Below are 17,255 nucleotides of genomic sequence, written 5' to 3'. Positions count from 1 at the left end.
CGAGCTCAGTAGACTCAATGTGGACATTGCAGCACTTCAGGAGACTCGCCTCCCCGCGAGTGGCTCTCTAGCAGAGCAAGACTACACCTTCTTCTGGCAGGGCAGGGATCCTGAAGAACCAAGACAGCATGGAGTGGGCTTCGCCATCAGAAACTCCTTGCTCAGCATGATAGAGCCTCCCTCAAATGGCTCGGAACGCATACTGTCCATCCGACTGCTCACCACCTCTGGTCCAGTACACCTACTCAGCATCTATGCTCCAACACTCTGTTCCGCACCTGAAGCTAAAGACCAGTTCTATGAACAACTCCATAACATCATTAGCAGCATCCCCAACACCGAACACCTATTCCTGCTGGGGGACTTTAATGCCAGGGTTGGGGCCGACCATGACTCATGGCCCTCCTGCCTTGGGCGCTATGGCGTTGGAAGGATGAATGAGAACGGGCAGAGACTGCTTGAGTTGTGTACCTATCATAACCTCTGCATCACCAACTCGTTCTTTCACACTAAACCCTGTCACCAGGTTTCATGGAGGCACCCAAGATCACGTCGTTGGCACCAGCTAGACCTCATTGTCACAAGGCGAGCCGCCTTAAACAGTGTTCAAATCACACGCAGCTTCCACAGTGCGGACTGCGACACCGACCACTCCCTGGTGTGCAGCAAGGTTAGACTCAGACCAAAGAAGTTGCATCATTCCAAGCAGAAGGGCCACCCGCGCATCAACACGAGCAGAATTTCTCACCCACAGCTGTTACAAAAATTTCTAAATTCACTTGTAACAGCCCTTCAAAACACTCCCACAGGGGATGCTGAGACCAAGTGGGCCCACATCAGAGACGCCATCTATGAGTCAGCTTTGACCACCTACGGCAAAAGTGCGAAGAGAAATGCAGACTGGTTTCAATCTCATAATGAAGAGCTGGAACCTGTCATAGCCGCTAAGCGCATTGCACTTTTGAACTACAAGAAAGCCCCCAGCGATTTAACATCCGCAGCACTTAAAGCAGCCAGAAGTACTGCACAAAGAACAGCTAGGCGTTGCGCAAACGACTACTGGCAACACCTATGCAGTCATATTCAGCTGGCCTCAGACACCGGAAACATCAGAGGAATGTATGATGGCATGAAGAGAGCTCTTGGGCCAACCATCAAGAAGATCACCCCCCTCAAATCTAAATCGGGGGACATAATCACTGACCAACGCAAACAGATGGACCGCTGGGTTGAGCACTACCTAGAACTGTACTCCAGGGAGAATGCTGTCACTGAGACTGCCCTCAATGCAGCCCAGCCTCTACCAGTCATGGATGAGCTGGACATACAGCCAACCAAATCGGAACTCAGTGATGCCATTGATTCCCTAGCCAGCGGAAAAGCCCCTGGGAAGGACAGCATTACCCCTGAAATAATCAAGAGTGCCAAGCCTGCTATACTCTCAGCACTACATGAACTGCTATGCCTGTGCTGGGACGAGGGAGCAGTACCCCAGGACATGCGCGATGCCAACATCATCACCCTCTATAAAAACAAAGGTGACCGCGGTGACTGCAACAACTACCGTGGAATCTCCCTGCTCAGCATAGTGGGGAAAGTCTTTGCTCGAGTCGCTCTGAACAGGCTCCAGAAGCTGGCCGAGCGCGTCTACCCTGAGGCACAGTGTGGCTTTCGTGCAGAGAGATCGACTATTGACATGCTGTTCTCCCTTCGTCAGATACAGGAGAAATGCCGTGAACAACAGATGCCCCTCTACATTGCTTTCATTGATCTCACCAAAGCCTTTGACCTCGTCAGCAGACGTGGTCTCTTCAGACTACTAGAAAAGATCGGATGTCCACCAAAGCTACTAAGTATCATCACCTCATTCCATGACAATATGAAAGGCACAATTCAACATGGTGGCTCCTCATCAGAGCCCTTTCCTATCCTGAGTGGTGTGAAACAGGGCTGTGTTCTCGCACCCACACTTTTTGGGATTTTCTTCTCCCTGCTGCTTTCACATGCGTTCAAATCCTCTGAAGAAGGAATTTTCCTCCACACAAGATCAGGGGGCAGGTTGTTCAACCTTGCCCGTCTAAGAGCGAAGTCCAAAGTACGGAAAGTCCTCATCAGAGAACTCCTCTTTGCTGACGATGCTGCTTTAACATCTCACACTGAAGAATGCCTGCAGAGTCTCATCGACAGGTTTGCGTCTGCCTGCAATGAATTTGGCCTAACCATCAGCCTCAAGAAAACGAACATCATGGGGCAGGATGTCAGAAATGCTCCATCCATCAATATTGGCGACCACGCTCTGGAAGTGGTTCAAGAGTTCACCTACCTAGGCTCAACTATCACCAGTAACCTGTCTCTAGATGCAGAAATCAACAAGCGCATGGGTAAGGCTTCCACTGCTATGTTCAGACTGGCCAAGAGAGTGTGGGAAAATGGCGCACTGACACGGAACACAAAAGTCCGAGTGTATCAGGCCTGTGTCCTCAGTACCTTGCTCTACGGCAGCGAGGCCTGGACAACGTATGCCAGCCAAGAGCGACGTCTCAATTCATTCCATCTTCGCTGCCTTCGGAGAATACTTGGCATCAGGTGGCAGGACTATATCTCCAACACAGAAGTCCTTGAAGCGGCCAACATCCCCAGCTTATACACACTACTGAGTCAGCGGCGCTTGAGATGGCTTGGCCATGTGAGCCGCATGGAAGATGGCAGGATCCCCAAAGACACATTGTACAGCGAGCTCGCCACTGGTATCAGACCCACCGGCCGTCCATGTCTCCGTTATAAAGACGTCTGCAAACGCGACATGAAATCGTGTGACATTGATCACAAGTCGTGGGAGTCAGTTGCCAGCATTCGCCAGAGCTGGCGGGCAGCCATAAAGACAGGGCTAAATTGTGGCGAGTCGAAGAGACTTAGTAGTTGGCAGGAAAAAAGACAGAGGCGCAAGGGGAGAGCCAACTGTGCAACAGCCCCAACAAACAAATTTCTCTGCAGCACCTGTGGAAGAGCCTGTCACTCCAGAATTGGCCTTTATAGCCACTCCAGGCGCTGCTTCACAAACCACTGACCACCTCCAGGCGCGTATCCATTGTCTCTCGAGATAAGGAGGCCCAAAAGAAAAGAAAGAATACACCACATCCACGGCTTTACCCTCATCCACCTGTTTGGTCACCTTCTCGAAAAACTCAATAAGGTTTGTGAGGCACGACCTACCTTTCACAAAACCGTGCTGACTATCGCAAATGAACTTATTCTTTTCAAGATGATTATAAATCCTGTCTCTTATAACCTTTTCCAACATTTTACCCACAACCGAAGTAAGGCTCACAGGTCTATAATTACCAGGGCTGTCTCTACTCCCCTTCTTGAACAAGGGGACAACATTTGCTATCCTCCAGTCCTCCGGCACTACTCCTGTCGACAATGACGACTTGAAGATCAACAACAACGGCTCTGCAATCTCCTCCCTGGCTTCCCAGAGAATCCTAGGATAAATCCCATCTGGCCCAGGGGACTTATCTATTTTCACTCTTTCCAAAATTGCTAACACCTCCTCCTTGTGAATCTCAATCCCATCTAGCCTAGTAGGCTGTATCTCAGTAATCTCCTCGGCAACATTTTCTTTCTCTACTGTAAATACTGACGAAAAATATTCATTTAACGCTTCCCCTATCTCCTCTGATTCCACACACAACTTCCCACTACTATCCTTGATTGGCCCTGTTCTAACTCTTATCATTCGTTTATTCCTGATATACCTATAGAAAGCCTTAGGGTTTTCTTTGATCCTATCCGCCAATGACTTCTCGTGTCCTCTCCTTGCTCTTCTTAGCCCTCCCTTTAGATCCTTCCTGGCTAGCTTGTAACTCTCAAGCGCCCTAACTGAGCCTTCACGTCTCATCCTAACATAAGCCGCCCTCTTCCTCTTGACAAGCGCTTCAACTTCTTGAGTAAACCACGGCTCCCTTGCTCGACAACTTCCTCCCTGCCTGACCGGTACATACTTATCAAGGACACGCATTAGCTGCTCCTTGAATAAGCTCCACATTTCGTTTGTGCCCATCCCCTGCAGTTTCCTTCCCCATCCTACACATCCTAAATCTTGCCTAATCGCGTCATAATTTCCTTTCCCCCAGCTATAATTCTTGCCCTGCGGTATATACCTGTCCCTGCCCATCGCTAAGGTAAACCTAACCGAATTGTGATCACTATCGCCAAAGTGCTCACCTACATCTAAATCAAACACCTGGCCGGGTTCATTACCCAGTACCAAATCCAATGTGGCATCGCCCCTGGTTGGCCTGTCCACATACTGTGTCAGAAAACCCTCCTGCACACACTGGACAAAAACAGACCCATCTAAAGTACTCGAACTATAGTATTTCCAGTCAATATTTGGAAAGTTAAAGTCCCCCATAACCACTACCCTGTTACTCTCGCTCCTGTCGAGAATCATCTTCGCTATCCTTTCCTCTACATCTCTGGAACTATTCGGAGGTCTATAGAAAACTCCCAACAGGGTGACCTCTCCTCTCCTGTTTCTAACCTCGGCCCATACTACCTCAGTAGACGAGTCCTCAAACGTCCTTTCTGCCGCTGTAATACTTTCCTTGATTAACAATGCCACACCCCCCCCTCTTTTACCCTCTTCTCTGTTCTTTCTGAAACATCTAAATCCCGGAACCTGCAACATCCATTCCTGCCCCTGCTCTACCCATGTCTCCGAAATGGCCACAACATCAGGATCCCAGGTACCAACCCATGCTGCAAGCTCACCCACCTTATTCCGGATGCTCCTGGCGTTGAAGTAGACACACTTTAAACCAAGTTCTTGCTTGCCAGTGCCCTCTTGCGTCCCTGTAACCTTATCCCCTACCTCACTACTCTCAACAGCCTGTACACTGGCACTGCAATTTAGGTTCCCATTCCCCTGCTGATTTAGTTTAAACCCCCCCGAAGAGCACTAACAAATCTCCCCCCCAGGATATTGGTACCCCTCTGGTTCAGGTGAAGACCATCCTGTTTGTAGAGGTCCCACCTACCCCAGAAAGAGCCCCAATTATCCAGGAAACCAAAACCCTCCCTCCTACACCATCCCTGCAGCCACGTGTTCAACTCCTCTCTCTCCCTATTCCTCTCTTCGCTAGCACGTGGCACAGGCAACAACCCAGAGATAACAACTCTGGTTGCTCTCGCTCTAAGCTTCCACCCTAGCTCCCTGAATTTCTGCCTTAAATCCCCATCTCTCTTCCTACCTATGTCGTTGGTGCCTATGTGGACCACGACTTGGGGGTGCTCCCCCTCCCCCTTAAGGATCCCAAAAACACGATCGGAGACATCACGTACCCTGGCACCTGGGAGGCAACACACCAACCGTGAGTCTCTCTCGTTCCCACAGAACCTCCTATCTGTTCCCCTAACTATGGAGTCCCCAATGACTAATGCTCTGCTCCTCTTCCCTTTTCCCTTCTGAGCAACAGGGACAGACTCTGTGCCAGAGACCTGCACCCCATTGCTTACCCCTGGTAAGTCGTCCCCCTCAACAGTATCCAAAACGGTATACCTGTTGTTGAGGGAAACGGCCACAGGGGATCCCTGCACTGCCTGCTGGTTCCCTTTCCTTCCCCTGACGGTAACCCATCTACCTACTTCTTTTACCTGAGGTGTGACTGCCTCCCTATAACTCCTGTCAATAATCCCCTCCGCCTCCCGAATGATCCGAAGTTCATCCAGCTCCAGCTCCAGTTCCCGAACGCGGTCTGCGAGGAGCTGGAGTTGGGTGCACTTCCCGCAGATGCAGTCAGCAGGGACACTCTTGGCGACCCCTACCTCCCACATTCTGCAGGAGGAACATACAACTGCCTTTACCTCCATTCCCACTATTCTAGATTCCCAATAAATCTACTGAAAAACCAAACGAAAAAAAAGGTCAAAACTTGTTCGCTTAGCAATCCGACGGACTGAAGTTTTAAATAAAAAGCTTACCTTATCAACACCCTAGAGTCCTTTTTTTTTGGTTAGAGGAGGAGGGTGGGTGGGAGACACTACACGTGTAGTGTCTCGGGTACTGCCACTGCCCAAATAAATAGTTTTCCCCTACCCAGCAGTCCCCGGTCCTCCGAAACAAAAAAGGGATTAACTTGTACCTTACTGAAATTGACCGCTCAGCTGAAAGTCCGCTCCGCACCCCGTTCTATCAAGGCTGCTCCTCGCAAAAGACAAAGATTTTAAAACTGCCCAAATAAATAGTTTTCCCCTACCCAGCAGTCCCCGGTCCTCCGAAACAAAAAAGGGATTAACTTGTACCTTACTGAAATTGACCGCTCAGCTGAAAGTCCGCTCCGCACCCCGTTCTATCAAGGCTGCTCCTCGCAAAAGACAAAGATTTTAAAACTGCCCAAATAAATAGTTTTCCCCTACCCAGCAGTCCCCGGTCCTCCGAAACAAAAAAGGGATTAACTTGTACCTTACTAGGGGACATAGGTTTACGGTGAGAGGGGCAAAGTTTAGAGGGGATGTGCGAGGCAAGTTCTTTACCCAGAGGGTGGTGAGTGCCTGGAACTTGTTGTCGGGGGAGGTGGTGGAAGCAGGTACCATAGAGACGTTTAAGAGGCATCTGGACAAATACATGAATAGGATGGGAATAGAGGGATACGGATCCCGGAAGTGCAGAAGGTTTTAGTTTAGGCAGGCATCAAGATTGGCGCAGGCTTGGAGGGCCGGATGGCCTGTTCCTGTGCTGGACTGTTCTTTGTTTGTTCTTTGAAACTTCCTTGATTAGTATGTTCTCAGTCCAACTAGAAAAGATGCATTGAGATATTGCTGGTTTTGTTGCTGGGAAATGAGGTGGGCCAAATGGACCAAGCGTCTGTGGGGATTACCTGGTTAAGAGTGATCATTGTATCATCAGGCTTAGACTGTAATACAGAAAAGCAAGGGACAAAATAAGGTAGAATGTCTAGTTTGGAAGAGGGTTAATTTCAATGCAATGAGAAGGAATCTAGCCAGGGTAGCGTGGAGCCAAAGACTGACAGGAAGAGCTGTATTGGAACAATGGGCTATCTTTAAGGAAGGGATGCTTCAGGTACAGGCTAGCAATACTCCAACAATGTTGAAAGGTAGGGGAACCAAGAACAGGGCTCCTTGGATGATGAGGGAGATAGAGATGATGATGAAACAAAAAAATGTGTATGAAGCATGTCAGGTGAACTCATCAAGTGAAAACCAGGCCAAATACAGTAAGTTGAGAGGGGAGGTGAAGAGGAAAATAAGACTGGCAAAGAGAGAATATGAGAATAGATTGGCAATCAACAGAAAAGTAACCCAAAAGATCTTGTACCGGCCTGTAAATAGTAAGCAAGTAGTAAGAGGAAGAGTGGGGCCTATTTGGGATAGAGGGGGTAATATATGCTGAGAGGCGCAGGGCAAGGCTAATATACTTAATGAGTACTTTGCATCAATTTTCACTAAGGAAATGGAGGCTGACAAAATGTCAGAAGCAGAGACAGTAGAGGCAATGGATAGGATAAAAATTGAGAGGGGTGGGGGGGAAGGTACTAAAAAGGCTGGCTATGCTTCGGGTAGATAAGTCACCTGGTCCAGAAGGGCTTGCAATCTTCTCTGGATATGGGGAAGGTGCCAGAGGATGGGAGAATGGCAAATGTGACACCCTTATTCAAGAAAGGGTGAGAGGACAGAGCTAGCAAGACAGGAGAGTTAGTTTAACATCAGAGGGGCCGAATGGCCTACTTCTGCTCCTAATTCGTATGTTCACTGGTGGGTAAGGTTTTAAAAACTCTAACCAGGGAAAATATCAATGGACACTTAGAGATGTTTGAGGTAATTAAGGATAGTCAGCATGGATTAGTAAAAGGCAGATCATTCTTGACTAACTGAATTTTTTGATGAAGAAAGAAAAGGTTGATGAAGGGAATGCAGTGGATGTTGTTGATGTGGATTTTAAGAAAGCATTTGATAAGGTACCACATAAACGGCTGGTTAAGAAAACTGAAGTTCATGGAATAGGAGGGTCAGTGTCCAATTAGATAAAAAATTGGCTTATGGGCAGAAGACAGCGGGTCGTAGTAAATGTTTGCTTTTCAGACTGGAGGATGGTAGACAGCGGTGCTTCCCAAGGGTCAGTGCTGGGACCACTGCTTTTTTTGCTGTACATGAATGACTTGGATCTTGGAATACAGAGTAGAATCTTAAAATTTGCTGATGACACCAAACTTGGAGGTGTGGATGATATGAACTGCCTGCAACAGGACACAGATAGGCTAGTTGAATGGGTACAGAGGTGGCAGATGGAATTTAATACCGATAAGTGTGAAGTGATGTACTTTGGCAGCAGGAATAGGGAGAGGCAATATAGACTTAATGGCAGAGTTCTCAAGAGTGTGCAGGAACAGAGAGACTTAGGAGTGCATGTGCATCGATCTTTGAAGGTAGCAGGGCATATGGAGAGCATGGTTAGTGAAGCACATGGGATCTTGGGCTTCATAAATAGAGGCATAGAGTACAAAAGAAGGGAAGTTAAGCTGAATCTTTATAAAGCTGTTAGGTCCCAACTGGAGTATTGTATCCAGTTCTGGTCACCACACTTTAGGAAGGATGTGAGGGTCCTTGAGAGGGTGCAGAGGAGATTTACCAGAATAGTTCCAGGGATGGAGGATTTTAGTTATAAGGTTAGGTTGGAAAAGCTGGGTTTGTTCTCCTTGGAACAAAGGAGATTGAGGGGAGATTTAATAGAAGTTACAAGATTGTGACAGGCTTGGATAAGTTAGACAAGGAAAAACTTCCCATTAACAAATGGTACAAGGACGAGGGGACACAGATTGAAAGTTTTGGGCAAAAGATGCAGTGGGAATGTGAGGAAGCACTCTTTTACACAGCGGGTGATAATGACCTGGAACTTGCTGCCCACGAGGCTGGTGGAAGCGGAGACGCTCAAGGGCTTCAAGAGGAAATTGGATGGCCACCTGAGCAAAATAGACTTGCAGGGCTACGAGGATCGAGCCAGGAGTGGTACTTACAGCACAGCTCCGTGGAGAGCCGGCATGGACTCGATGGGCCGAATGGCCTCTTTCTGTGCTGTAAGTGACTCTATGACTATGACAAAAAATAAAGGGCACTGCATCTCAGGAAGGACACATTGAATTGACATTGGAGGAGATGCAGTGCAAGTTCACCAGGGTGGTACTGGGTATAAAGGGTTAAATTCTAAGGACGATTTGCATAAACTTAGCTTGTTCTCGAGTTTCCAAGATTGAGGGGTTATCTAATCGAGGTGTTTCAAATGATAAAAAGTTTTCTACAGAGTAGATCCAAAGAAACCATTGCCTCTGGTAGGATAGTTCAGAACAAGGCAGCATAAAGTTAAAATAAAAGCATGAGGACGGAGGGTGAGAGATCAGAGAGTGACAGCTCACCCCGGACTGTAGATTCATCACTAGACAACATCGAGTGACAGGAACGGGTTACTGCAGCCTTTTCTACGTATGATCCAGCACATCAGCTTCGTGGTAAAATGTCGCATAGGTCCACAACATAAAAAGGAGCCTGTGGGACAAATAGGACCTAAAAAAAAAAATCAGCTGTGTGGCCAAATAATAGCTGATTTGTGTGCCACTGCATGCTATGGCACTGGGAATCTAGGGGAACTGCTTTTGCAAACTATGGAAAAACCTGCAAGCCACAAGCTCCTGTTGTACTTGACGTGTGATGTCCTTGCAGACAGGCCATGCCCACAGATGAGAGCTTTTATTAGACTGTTGTGTGTTCTGGATCATACCCTTTATTTTCACTGGAATTGCAAATTAAGCTTTTTTGTATATTATTGTTGTAATGGTGATGGAGGAGGCTGGGACATTGGCTGTAAGATATGATTCTGTGAGTATGATGTTGTCAGGCTGTCGCTTGACTTGTCTGTGGGACAGCTCTCCCCAGATGTGAGTGAGCAGGACTTTGCAGGGTCGACTGGGCAGGGTGTGCCTGTGTCAATGCTGGGTGGTCCGTCCACTTTTATTCTTCTTGGACACTTTCATAGCGGTTTGATACAATTGAGTGGCATGCTAGGCCACTTCCTAGGTATTGGCAAAGTCAAACACTGAGGAAGGAACAATTCCCTGCAGCTTCTCTGCCCATATGTTGTCCAGTGATGGCCCTCTCCAGTGTGCAATGTGAGTGTAAGGATTTGCAGAGGATCAGAATCCATCACTGAGGCAGTACTGCCTTCACACACTTTAAAGCTCTTCGCATTTGTGTTATTAGTTCACACTTGGGCGGTTTAAGTAGTCAGTACCTTGCAGCAGAATCTGGGGCACGACCTCTTCGGACAAGCAAAGGCATCGGGAGCCATTCATTACTTGGAGGCAGTCTGTAGGAGGGAAAGGTGACAGATCAAAATTAAACATAGAAAAGACTGTGGTCAACGGCACACATTACTATCAAGAAACAAAGCCCGACAACATTTGAAAGTGTTCAAAGCTCACTGTTTTACGAAAGTTTATAATTTGTAGATTACCTTGACCTCAGTCCTCAAAGGAGTCAAACAGTTTCTATAGTCAGACATTGCATCAAATAATTTACCCCTGTACCAGGGTATGCAGATGCAGAACCCACTGTAGCTTAATATCTCATCTATACAAATGTTTTTCGGCTGGCACAGACACGATGGGCTAAGTGGCCTCTTTCTGTGCCGTTAACTTTCTATGATTCTATGATACACTAAGCCTACTGGAGATACTTAATTCTAACAACAATCCCAAACAATATCTGGATTAACAGTTGTACCAAATACAATATGCAGCTTTGAAAGAGAGAGACAGAGTGTGTGAGCGCAGACAGGAAGAACAAGACAGTTACAGAACATGCCAGTGAGAAAGCATGCAAAGACAGAAAAACAGGTGTGCAGAAAACACGAGCAACAGAAATGCAGTTATTGGGCAATTGTGATAAACAAAGATAGGTGGACAGATGCAGAACAAGATGGATCAACACTTAAAAAAGCATTAGAAACAAATGCAAATGTAGAAGCTGCAAGACAGACGGAAATGCAGTGAAAAATAAGAGCCAAAAATTATCTAAGAAATCTTACTACAAGTTGCATTTTGAATTTGCATGTTCCACAGTACAGTGTGACTTCAGTCAGCCCATTAAGCCCACAATAGAATGGCTAACATCTGAAATTCAAACTCTATCATGGGACAGGACGTCAGAAATGCTCCATCCATCAATATTGGTGACCACGCTCTGGAAGTGGTTCAAGAGTTCACCTACCTAGGTTCAACTATCACCAGTAACCTGTCTCTCGATGCAGAAATCAACAAGCGCATGGGAAAGGCATCTGCTGCTATGTCCAGACTGGCCAAGAGAGTGTGGGAAAATGGTGCACTGACGAGAACACAAAAGTTCGAGTGTTTCAAGCCTGTGTCCTCAGTACCTTGTTCTACGGCAGTGAGGCCTGGACAATGTATGTCAGCCAAGAGCGACGTCTCAACTCATTCCATCTTCACTGCCTCCGGAGAATACTTGGCATCAGGTGGCAGGACCGTATCTCCAACGCAGAAGTCCTCGAGGTGGCCAACATCCCCGGCATATACACCCTACTGAACCAGCGGCACTTGAGATGGCTTGACCATGTGAGCCGCATGGAAGATGGCAGGATCCCCAAGGATGCGTTGTGCAGCGAGCTCGTCACTGGTATCAGACCCACCCGCCGTCCATGTCTCCGTTTTAAAGACGGCTGAAAACGTGACATGAAGTCCTGTGACATTGACCACAAGTCGTGGGAGTCAGTTGCCAGTGACCGTCAGAGCTCGCAGACAGCCGTAAAGGCGGGGCTAAAGAGTGGCGAGTCGCAGAGACTTAGCAGTTGGCAGGAAAAAAGACAGAAGCGCAAGGAGAAAGCCAACTATGTAACAGCCCCGACAACCAATTTTATCTGCAGCACCTGTGGAAGAGCCTGTCACTCTAGAATTGGCCTTTATAGCCACTCTAGAATTGGCCTTTATAGCCACTCTAGAATTGGCCTTTATAGCCACTCCAGGCGCTGCTCCACAAACCACTGACCACCTCCAGGCACTTACCCATTGTCTCTCGAAACAAGGAGGCAGAAGAAGAATAATCCTATTCTAAGCCCCAGTTAGAACAAATGTGCATGGATTTTCCTGTTGTAATTTATATAGCTGTAAGGAAAGGGTTAGACAGCCTGGTATGTCTAGTTTCCAAACTCTCACTTACCTCTGTTCAGTGGGCTCTGCCTCCCTTCGCTGAGCAGGTTGTACGACACTCTCCTGCTTCTCTAGATTGGCAGGGACCTGGGGAGGTGAGATAGGCTCATATGGTTCTGATGAAACATGGCTTCGTTCTGGGGATTTCCCAGGCCTGCACGTGATAAGGAAAAGATTCATTTCCATTAGTCTTAACAGACCCGATGGCATCTCGGTACAGAGGCAAATTAGTAGTCTGCCCCTAACTGCTGCCAACATGGTTTTATACAACAGAAAGGCAGACTGCATGCATATGTCAAATCCTGGCACCTAAGCAAATTATGCATCACTGAGATTCAGCTTTAGTTTAATTCTATTGATAAAGCAACAGTTCCATTTGTTCTATACTGTGTACACAGTTGCTGAATCTTCAGCTCCAAGTTGATCAGCTTAATGCAGATCTCCTATAAATGATAAATATACAATGGCAGGTCAGTGTTTAATAAGACAAGCATGCAATAAGCACTCTAACTAAGCAGAGTACTTGTGCATCATTTGGCACTGCAGCCTGAACTAGGAACTGGAATCCTCGAATATCTGTCTGAAACCAACAATGGGACCTGTTCATATGCAGATCACCATTGCTGCTGTTTGGGTCATCACATGGTGATCAGGGGCTGGAATCAATGTCTCCTAACGGCACACAAGAGTTGGAAGCAATTATAATAGAAGGAAAAGGCAACATAATACTGAATGATCCTTCAGCCACACAATATCGGCAGAGCACAGATTCCTGCTGTTAATTTCTATCCTCCTTGCATGATTAGCTGGAACTCGTGCTCACTTTATTTTCCAAATATTCTAACAAGAGATATGCATTTTTAAGCTCGCATGCACATTGACTTTCAGAGTAATGGTTCACAGGGTTTATCATCTCAACTCCTTGCTTACCTTCCTCTGCTCTTTTCCGTTGGGTTCTCAGGGGAGACCCTGGATGGTGGCCTCTGATGAAGGGCAGTTTGAGTAGTCTGCAGCTGAGAGTCTGTGCTGTAATGAGTTGAAACCTTCCCTCGGTTAGAGACCACCGGGGATGTTTGGAATGTGGACACTGGAGGCTGCTGTGATGATGGGCTGCTGGGCTGGTTTCGGGCAAAGTCCTGTGTAATAATGTGCTAAAAAAAAGGAAAGTCAATGAAGAACCAAAATCTCCAGCACATATGCCAATGGTTCACAGGATGCAAAAATCACAGAATGAGTGAGTGGCTCTGTGGATTTTCCATGGTTGTTGGTTGTTCCGACCGATCGTTGTGTAGACTGACCGTCGGAACCACATATGCATGCCCATCGACCGACCCCCACCTCAGACATGCCCCGACCAACCTCCCCATGCATGTCCCGACCGACTCTCCCACCCCCCCCTCCACCCTCCCCACACACGCCACGACTGACCCTTCCCCCACACACACACAACTGACTCCCCCCCAATGCACGCCCCAACCAAGACCCCCCATACACACACACGCCTCGATCGACTCCCTCCACACACACGCCACAACTGACTCCCCCCACCCCAAACACACGCACCCCGATCGACTCCCGCCCCCGCCATGCATGCCCCGACCATGCCTCCCCACCACACACACCCTGACCGACAGCCCCCCTCCCCAACAATATGCCTCAACCGACTCCTCCCCGCACCCCCAGCACACACACACACACACACACACACACCAGTCCACCCGCACGCTGACCGGCCAACCAACATCCACTGTAGATTAAACAGTAGCTAGATGTTGGTCAGGCAGTTACAGAAACATAGAAAATTTACTGCTCAGAAGGAGACCATTCGGCCCATCGTGCCTGTGCCACCCAAAGAAGAACTATCTAGCCTAATCTTACCTTCCAGCTCTTGGTCCATAGCCCTGTACGTTACAGCACTTCAAGTGCATATCCAGGTGTTTTTTAAAAATGTGAAGGTTTTCTGCCTTTCAGGCAGTGAGTTCCAGACCCCACCACCCTCTGGGTGAAAACATTTCTCAATTCCCCTCCAATTCTTCTGCCAATTACTTTAATTTACACCTCCAGTTATTGACATCTATGCTAATGAAAATAGGGGCTTTCTATCCATTCTAGGCCCCTCATAATTTTATAGACCTCGATTAAATCTCCCTTCAACCTCTTCAGTTCCAAAGCAAAAACCCACTCTATTCAACCTTTCCTCACAGCTAAAATTCCACATTCCTGGGAACATCCTCAAATCTCCTCTGTACCCTCTAGTGTGATCACATCCTTCCTATTATGCGTTGACCAGAAATACATGCAGTACTCCAGCTGTGGCTCAACTAGTGTTTTATACAGTTCTAGCATAACCTCCCTGCTCATATTCTATGCCTCGGCGCCTACATTCTACAGCACGACTCTTATATTCTATGCCTTCATGAAACTAAGATAATGCAATCACACTCAGACAGAAAACCACATCAACGTGCAGATTTGCCAGGCCTCACTTACGTGGATGTGATCGGCGAGAGTGATCAATTTGTGTGTTTTGGAAACTTGAGGGTTAGGAACAGAAGAATACACGTTATCAGGCTGGGAGGATGGAGGCTGCTGCTGTGGGGATGGTGATTTCTGCATCATCCTGTACCGACCCATGGGCACATCAAACCCTCGAGCGTTAGCCTCACCTTTAAAAACAGATAAACACTCAGCATACTAAATGGCTAAAATTCCTCTCAGATCTTTTCTTGTTCATTCAGCTCAAGAATGGATGTCCAAGCTTCCCTCAGTAGCTATCAGAGTAAAGTCAATAGTTTAAAAGGAAAGTAGACCAGCCTGGCATTAAAGTGCTAACATTTTCATGGAATTAAAGCACCACTTTAGAACATGTTAAATGCCCTGCTGCCTCATGCAGCTTCACTGATTCGCCTGCCAGACAAAATATGCCAATGGCAGTGCACATATTGTATACAGCGTGCAGAGTGATAGAGTTGCTCTGTTACCTGCACTATGTGAATTATTACACAAAGCGAGAAACTAGGTGGCTGGTTGATTTCCATGGGAATGGTTTCCTGATCCCATTTCTTCCAACCCCAGTAATCACAGACAAACCCTGCACATCTAACTCACATTTTCTGGCTCTTATCTCTCCATCCCCTCTCAGTGTTATGCTTCAGATAAAACTTTCTTGCTCTCTCTCACTCCCATTTCATACAGGTACTCCACCTAATCATCTTCCTCTTCAGCTTCATTTCTCTCTTGGTAATATTGGAGGGAGAGATTACAAGAGAGCACTATTTCTCACCGACATGCTGCCTCTTGGTGACATCATCCTAAAGCACAACATCAAGTGACAACATCCAGCTCTACCTCACCACCACCTCTCTCGACTCCCCCACTGTTGCTAAATTGTCAGACTGCATATTCACCATCCAGTATTGGACGAGCAGAAATTTCCTCCAATCAAATATTGGGAAGATTGAACTAATTGTTTTCCTCCCTGGCAAGAGTCTGAGGCTGTACCAGACTGTTTGTAATTTTAGTGTCACCTCTGACCCAGAGATGAGCTTCCAACCACGTATCCACACGGTCACTAAGACTACCTTTTTCCACCTCTAACATCTCCCGGCTCATCTTCTGCTGAAACTCTCCATGCCTTTGTTACCTCTAGACTTGACCGCCCTCCCACCTTCTACCTTCCGTAAACTTGAGGTCATCTAAAACTCTGCTGCCTATATTCTTACTCGCACCAAAACCTGTTCACCCATCAACCTTGCGTTTGCTGACCTATACTGGGTCCCAGTTAAGCAATTCCTCGGTTTTAAAATTCTCATCTTTTGTTTCAAATCCATCCATGGCCTCACCCCTCCCTATCTCTGTAATCTCCTCCTGCCCGACAACCCTCGAGATATCTGCACTCCTCTAATTCTGACCTTTTGAGCTTCCCTAATTTTAATCGCTCCACCACAGGTGGTCGTGCCTTCAGCTACCTGGGCCCCATGCTCTGGAATTCCAACCACACCCACCACCCCCCCCACAAAAAACTGGCTACCTCTCTATCCTCCTTTAAGGCGCTCCTTAAAACCTCTCTCTTTGACCAAGCTTTTGGTCATCTGCCCTAATATTGCCTTATGTGACTTGGTGTCAAATTTTGCTTTGTAACACTCCTGTGAAGCACCTTGAGACATTTCATTACGTTAAAGGCGCCATATAAATACAAGTTGTTGTTGCTGTTAGATTCTCTCTTGTTAGAGATGTCATTGCCTGGCACTTTAGTGGCCCGAATGTTACTTGCCACTTACCAACCCAAGCCTGAATGTCTAGGTCTTGCTGCATGCGAACATAGACTGCTTCATTATCTGAGGAGTTGCAAATGTGCAATCATTGAGAATTTCCACTTCTGACCTTATGGTGGAGGGAAGCAGCTGAAGATAGATGGGCCTAGGATACTGCCCTTAGGAACTCCTGCAGTGAGGTCCTGGGTTTGAGATGCTTGGCCTCAAACAACCACAACAAACTTTCTTTGTGCTAGGTACAATTCCAGCAAGTGCAGAGATTTACCTCGGATTCCCATTGATTTCAATTTTGCTAGGATTCCTTGATGCTACAAATGGTTAAATGCCACCTTGATGTCAAGGGCTCACCTCACCTCTGGAATTCAGCTCTTTTGTCCATGTTTGGACCAAGACTCTAATAAGGTCTGCAGCTGTGTAGTCCTGGCAGAATCCAAACTGAGCATTAGAGAAGTTATTGCTTTGTAAGCGCCACTTCATAGCGCTGTTGATGACCTGTTCCGTCACTTAGCTGATGATTGAGAGTAGACTGATGGGGCAATAATTGGTTGGATTGGATTTGTCTTGCTTTTTGTGGTCAGGGCTTTTTGTGGGGAGATGCCAGTGATATAGTTTTATTGGAACAGCTTGACTAGAGGAGTGCTAATTCGAAAGCACAAGTCTTCCTATTACAGCTGGGATGTTGTTCGGGCTCTTAGCATTTGCTGTATCCAGAGTGTTCAGCCGTTTCTTGGTATCACGTGAAGTGAAC

At 47.2% G+C, this 17,255-nt stretch overlaps 1 protein-coding gene across 17 annotated transcripts in view; it reads right to left on the bottom strand.

Annotated features, from left to right (window-relative positions):
- ncor1 (nuclear receptor corepressor 1) overlaps positions 1-17,255 on the bottom strand; it is a 489,622-nt gene that overhangs the window by 83,656 nt on the left and 388,711 nt on the right. For all 17 annotated transcript variants that reach the window (XM_068010846.1, XM_068010851.1, XM_068010848.1 and 14 more), the window contains 4 exons: positions 14,724-14,899; positions 13,164-13,384; positions 12,244-12,387; positions 10,304-10,378 (listed from right to left, as the gene is read on the bottom strand). In XM_068010846.1, the coding sequence (XP_067866947.1) occupies positions 10,304-10,378; positions 12,244-12,387; positions 13,164-13,384; positions 14,724-14,899 (616 nt within the window). The remainder of the gene's footprint in view (positions 1-10,303; positions 10,379-12,243; positions 12,388-13,163; positions 13,385-14,723; positions 14,900-17,255) is intronic.

Source organism: Heterodontus francisci, chromosome 30 (genome assembly GCF_036365525.1).
Source record: "Heterodontus francisci isolate sHetFra1 chromosome 30, sHetFra1.hap1, whole genome shotgun sequence".
Taxonomy (NCBI): domain Eukaryota; kingdom Metazoa; phylum Chordata; class Chondrichthyes; order Heterodontiformes; family Heterodontidae; genus Heterodontus; species Heterodontus francisci.
This window is presented reverse-complemented; position numbering and strand designations above follow the sequence as displayed.